We start from the raw sequence: 6,593 nt of genomic DNA on the forward strand, positions 1-6,593 counted from the left end.
TTTTTCATACAATGGAAGTCAATGGCAACCAAAGCTTTTTGGTCATTTACCATTCTTCAAAATATCTTATTTTGTGTTACACCAGAAGAAGAAAATCATACAGGTTTGGAACGACATGAGGGTGAGTAAATGATGGACAGAATATCCATTGTTGTAGGCCTACCGCTTTAATGAGATTTTTTCCCAGAACGGCCGTTTCTGTTTCACTCACCAGCCACCACAGCGAACCATTAACGGGGCGGAACATCGCCGCTTGCAGTTTTAGGACAGACAGCACCGCCAGACACAGACTGAAGGAAGGAGCTCAGTGAACGCAGATACGATGTGCTCGAACGTCCCCTGAACATTTATCATATCTAAAGGGACCACTGGAACGCCTGGACCAACTTTATAAGTCATCTTGCTAAGTTTGAAAACTCGAAACTTTTTCCAGTTCGACAGAGGTGAGCATTAATTTGTCTTATTATAAAAAGAAATACGCTATGCTATATGTTTTCTTCCCACAAGGATTATTCATTAATCATTAAAACAGAACGATGAAAATCTATATACCTGCCATGTGTACATTTAGCCTAGCTACCGACTTAAACCATTGTGGTCCGTATGTAACTAAACTAAAAATCCACCTGTGTTAGTATTAGCTGCCAGTGAACGTTTGTTTGTCTTTAAAAGTTTATCAAATTAGTCAAACTTTAAAGCGTAGACTGGTGTACGGAAGCAACTTTATAAACACCGGTTTATCCCTCCTCGTCGATTTTCTCCCTCCTGCTAATTTTTATTGCCACAATATTTATTCTAGGGTCAGTGCGATATAACCTAACTTTACCCTACCAAACGCTGAACATAATTTCCGCGAGCTTCACATCCCCAAATACCTCCAAATACTTGTTGACTGCTGAAGGACTCTTGCGCGCCTCAGATGTGCTTTTTCCAGGTCAAACTACAATTCTCGGTCAAACACACTTTGTGTACAATATAGCTGAGAAGGGGAGAGTGGGGACGGTTGCAACCATTTTTGCATTTCCTTAATTTTCTCAGAGATGTTTTGTATTGGAAAGCCACGTTTTATACATAAAAGCCACCTCTGTCAGCAACCCACCAACACTGATGTAACATGTTTACTGTAGCCTACATATGAAAATATACATACACGTTATACTTGAATAGACAAAATCAAATGTTGCAACTGACTCATAACAGGGGTCATAAGTTAAACTGCCATTACGTTAAATTGGCTGTATAAAAACAAAGAATAGTAAATAATAAAAAAAGAAAATTCAAGTAACAACAATGTTTTGGTTAATTATTAAAATTCATTTGAACTACAAAATATTAACTGAATCAAAATCAAGACACTACAATTTAATAATAGCCTATGTCTGTTAAAGTTTACTGAACTGGGGCCAGTTGCATAAACATAGCCACTATATTAAAGGGGTCATTTGATGCTGCTAAAAAGAACATTATTTTGTGTATTTGGTGTAACGAAATGTGTTTATGCGGTTTACGGTTCAAAAAACACATTATTTTCCACATACTGTACATTATTGTTTCTCCTCTATGCCCATGCAAATCTTCCCACATAGCGACGTAGACATGTGGGGGCGTGTTAGAACAAGCCGTTTTAGCTAGGCGTGGCTGACTCTTAACTTTTATAAAGATTATATCTTTGGATTTGAGACTTTAGTCTTTGCAACTTTACAGATCTTCTTTATGCACCAAGAGCTTGTAACACTCCAAAGAGAAAGGAAAAATTTAAATCGCATCATATGACCCCTTTAAGACTGTGTCTTAAGAACTAGTTTGACTCACAAGCAGTTAACCAAGTGGAAATCAGTCTTACAAATCTACCATTTTATGAAACTGACTTTAGTGTGTGTGTGTGTGTGTGTGTGCGTGCATGTGATGTATGTGTGTGACAAAGAGAGAGTGAGAGAGAAGGAAATTAGTCCACATTAGACTCAAACTGATTTTTGATTATAAAAAAAATTACTTTTTTTTTTACCATGAAAATTGTATATTTGAAAATTGTCATCATTCTTCCAGAAAGAATGAAGGGCTAATTGAGCATGTACAGTTTGAATATCATCTCTGTAGCTCATTCCTGATTGACGAAAAAAAGCCATGTGGCAACTGCCCCTTGTTGCAACCATCCTCACTCTCCCCTACAGAAAACAGAAACATTTTAGGAAAAAAGAAGGGGAAAAAAAGAAAATCCTGCTTTGCCGATGAAACGTTGAATCACTTAATGGAACTCGGCAGGGAACTTTTTTGGGGGGGGCAAGGAACTAAAGACAATAATGAAGGGTCTGTTCTAGAGGGCAGAGCTACTTTAAGTTACTTCACTTAAAGCGGACAAAGAGCACTTAATAATAATAAGACCACATTAAAGCATTTTGGAATGTTTTCATGAAGACTTTGTATTTGTTATTTTTACAGTAAAAACACAAATAAGATGTACTAAGTTATTGTGCAGATCTTAAACAATGGCAAGATATGAGACCTATAATATATTATAACTATGATAAATATAATCCATTGTATCTTAAATGGATGCAATGTGTTCATTGTGTGTTATAAATCATCATACACTTAACCACAAATAAGTATTATAATACATTAAAACTGTTCTTATGCTTATTTACAGTATAAGATGATGCAACATATTATAAGGTTTCTTATAATGCATTATTCATTCCTTACAATGCTTTAAGAATAACCTTATAATGTATTATAAATACAGGCTTCATAGAAAGTGTTACCGTCAATCTTTCTATCAAAATCTTCCACTTCACTGAAATAGTTATCAGAGAACAATCACTGTTGGGTTAACAGAAATATCAGCAACAAAAGGTGCACTGGCATTAATTCATATTCTACTCTGACCTGTAATGATAATCCGGACCAGAAAGGAAGACCTGCTCAGCCTCCTGCAATGAGAAATTCCGGAGGACAGCCAGGGCATATATGATGGCCTATGAAAAAAATGTTAATTTAAGTATACTATTACAGCACTACTGAACAGCAAGCCATTATACATTGGTCCATACATGAGTAGCACCAGCATGCAGTTTATACAGTAGATTTTGTAAGTGCAGGAGCAGGACACTCACAAACACATTACATGGTCCGGCATACATTTTCACACTAATACAGTAAGCTACAGCTAAATCTGACACATCTCACATCAACATGTTTTTATTATCTTTTATGTTTTAATTAATGTGCTAGCTAGATTTACTTATTGTAGTCATTATGTCAACAAGGTTTAGCTTAATTAAATCATGGCCACGAATTAAGAACATCGTAATAATCAATAAAACTAGCAATCGGGAATTCATTATTATTTCTTAGCAGTTCTCACGTTAACTACGTAAACTTTGCATCGTTTTAAGGTTATAAAATAAAACTTCATTGAAAATAGGTTTAAAAAAAATCGGAAAAAGTTACTCACTCTGATTACTGTCCATGTCGTCCATCTTTAGTGATCCAATTCGGTAGGTGGCGCTGTTACAAAAGAATAGGGTTCTAGAACTGCTGAAACTGCATCCTCCGGTTGTGCAGGAACGTACTATTGATTTTATCTGCATTATATGTTCTGTAAAAAAAAAATTCATATCGGTCAGCCTCCAGGCAGTTGTGCACATTAAACCAACTAAAGCCAATCAGTCCTGTAAAATAACATCTGATAGGCGTTCAGCAGACTGTAAAGGTCTACGGCTGGACCATGTGCCTATAACAAATCTGACTGCTTCTCTGGAAGAGCTCGACCTTTCTTTCAATACCATACAGGTCATCAGCAAACAAGATCTGTTCAAACTTAGTCATCTGCGAGTCCTCATGCTTAATTTCAACAACATCTCTCTAATTGTGGATGATGCCTTTCATGGAAACATTTTTTTGGAGAATCTAAACTTATTCAATAACTCTCTGACAGAAATTCCATTCAAAGCTCTTAAGCCGCTCACAAATTTAAAGGTTTTGGAAATGTCCAATAATTTGTACACACAAGCATCTTTGGATGCTTCTTTTTTGAATTTCACAAAGTTAAAAGTGCTGTCCATTGGTGGATCGCTGGTCAATAGTTTGGGAAGCCATGACATTTATGTGTTGAAGAACATCTCATTGGACAAGTTTGCTATTAAAACTGGTACTGGTTTTAAAAGTTATGAACCTGGGTATTTCAGCAACCTCGACACAAAAAACTTGTGGTTCGATATAGCTTTTGACAAAAAACCAGATATGCTTCCTATGATATTGAAAGATCTGGCAAACAAGACTTTTGATGTGCTACGTTTCCGAAACCTTTTTGAATTTCAGTACTATACTGGTAAACAAGATATTTTTAGTGGCCTGCAGTATGTAAAGACTCAACTCCTAACCTTCTATCGAGGTAAATTCAATGAGGAAGTTATGAGAATGGCTCTGGTAAATTTGGAAATCAGTTCAATCAAAGGCCTGGAATTGCTGCTCATCGACTTTGCTCGTTCACAGAACAGAACACAGGGATCCAGTGTAACAAACTTGACCTTGGAAAAGCTGGTGCTCTCGTAAGTTATATTGACTACTATATTTTTCAATGTTGATTTTTTTTAAATGCTTAAATATTTATCCTCATGTTACTGTTTTTTAATGAATGCAATAAAAAAAAAACACATGTATATATCAGGAACTGAAAACCAGATCCTTGTTAGAATCCTTCCATTTTCCCCAAAAACGGGTTTAAATGACATTTGTTGCTTTTACCATTACATTGTATTAAGATACTCGATTACACTTTATTTTAAGGTGTCCTTGTTACAGTGTAATTATTCATTTAAGTACTGAGTAATATTAATTAACTACATGTACTTACTATATATGGTTAGGATTATTGTTTGGCTTAGTGTTACTTGCATGTAGATATGATTAATGTATTGTTATTATAAAAGTACATGTAACGTGTTACAAAGACACCTTAAAATAAAGTATTGCCAGATACTCTACTAATATACTAAGTTGTTTTTTTGTGTGACTCAGATACTTGTAGCTTACAACAAACTGAGAGACTTAAATCAGTGAAGTCACTGACTCGTTGTTCATACGATAAAGTGTAGCTAAAGATATACATTGTTGTATTTATCAGTGGCATTTATTAAAAATAAATTAATGAATCAGAATCAGAATAAGCTTTATTGCCAGGTATGTTTTCACATACAAGGAATTTGTTTTCGTGACAGAAGCTTCCACAGTGTAACAGAATGACAGTGACAGAACAAAAAACACAGATAATAAAAAATTAAAAATAGAACAAGTAAATAAGGAATAAAAATATATAAATCGACAATTGTATGTGCAGGTATATTACAATAGACAGTTTTGTATGTACAGGTACTGAATATTATGTGCAAATTTTAGGTGTAGACTGAGTATGAGTGTTAGATAAATAAGTGTATGAGTGAATAAATAGTGTGTGTTCCACAGTTATTGTTAAGTGTTCATGAGATGGATGGCCTGAGGGAAGAATTGTCTTTTCAAACCTGCAGTAGTTATGTGTTACCACATATTTCCTGGTGTAATATATAGTTTTACAAGTTGTAAAAACACTCTTTTTGCAAGAAATGTTTTAAATGTATTTATTATTGAAATTATCTCATCATTTGGCAGTGGAATTGCATTTTTTATTTATTTTACTTACATATTATATGTTTTATTTATTATTATATTATTCCCACAACCGTCAAGATGACTAAACAAACAAACAAACACAAACAGCATCCTAACACGTTTCACGTCATTAAAAAGCAGGTCATATGGGTTTTTGAAAAATATCTCTTTTGCAGTTTATAACGTAGCTATCCTTAAATGAAAACAATCTGCAAAGTTGTTCATCACAAAGTGCATGATAAATAAAGATATTGTCTCTCAAAAGAGAGAGTCGTTTCTGAATGGCCTTAAGAGTCGTCATATTTTCAAATCTTTTGCCTGTTACCGGTATACATCACTGGGTAACACATTTGCATAATCCCCGCCTGCCCACGAAATACGAACAGTCTGTCCTGCTTACTGAAGTAGTTCTGATAATTCGCTGTGAACCCACTATTTCCTAAGAATGTGCGATTAATGTAGACTGACGTTATTACTTCGTTTAATAATAAAGAATGTAGTGTAGCACACAGACTTTATAATCATTGTGAAATTGCTGTTTATTTTGCTGCACCGGCAGTTATAAGGTTAATGTAGGAGAGACGAGCGAGTTAGTTTGGCTGGTGCGCCTGTGATACAGCTGTTCTGATTAAACGTTAAGACAGAGCGTCTTTTGTCTGGCGTTCTTCAAACATTACAGTAGACATATTTTGGTTTACAAACTGTATTGTTTCATCAGTTAGTCATGTTAGCACTCGGCTAACGTATCCACCATTATTGTTTTAAGTGTTCACAGTTTAGCAGCTAAACTTTAGCTGTGGGCACGATCTAAAATACAAGTGTTCTTGTATTTTATGACATTATTATACGAATGGATTGGAGCACTATATTATTGTTTTATGTAAAGGTGCTTTGTCAATGGTAGCACTGGCTAACTTGCTCAAGGACTCCTCTCTGTGCCAATCACA

At 35.0% G+C, this 6,593-nt stretch overlaps 1 protein-coding gene across 1 annotated transcript in view; it reads left to right on the plus strand.

Annotated features, from left to right (window-relative positions):
• The first annotated feature begins 115 nt into the window (after positions 1–115).
• LOC107587877 (toll-like receptor 2) overlaps positions 116–6,593 on the plus strand; it is an 11,182-nt gene continuing 4,704 nt past the window's right edge. The window contains exons 1-2 of the mRNA XM_016275836.1: positions 116–121; positions 3,565–4,550. Coding sequence (XP_016131322.1) covers positions 116–121; positions 3,565–4,550 — 992 coding nt within the window. The remainder of the gene's footprint in view (positions 122–3,564; positions 4,551–6,593) is intronic.

Source organism: Sinocyclocheilus grahami, unplaced genomic scaffold (assembly GCF_001515645.1).
Source record: "Sinocyclocheilus grahami isolate Dianchi unplaced genomic scaffold, SAMN03320097.WGS_v1.1 scaffold96.1, whole genome shotgun sequence".
NCBI classification, from domain to species: domain Eukaryota; kingdom Metazoa; phylum Chordata; class Actinopteri; order Cypriniformes; family Cyprinidae; genus Sinocyclocheilus; species Sinocyclocheilus grahami.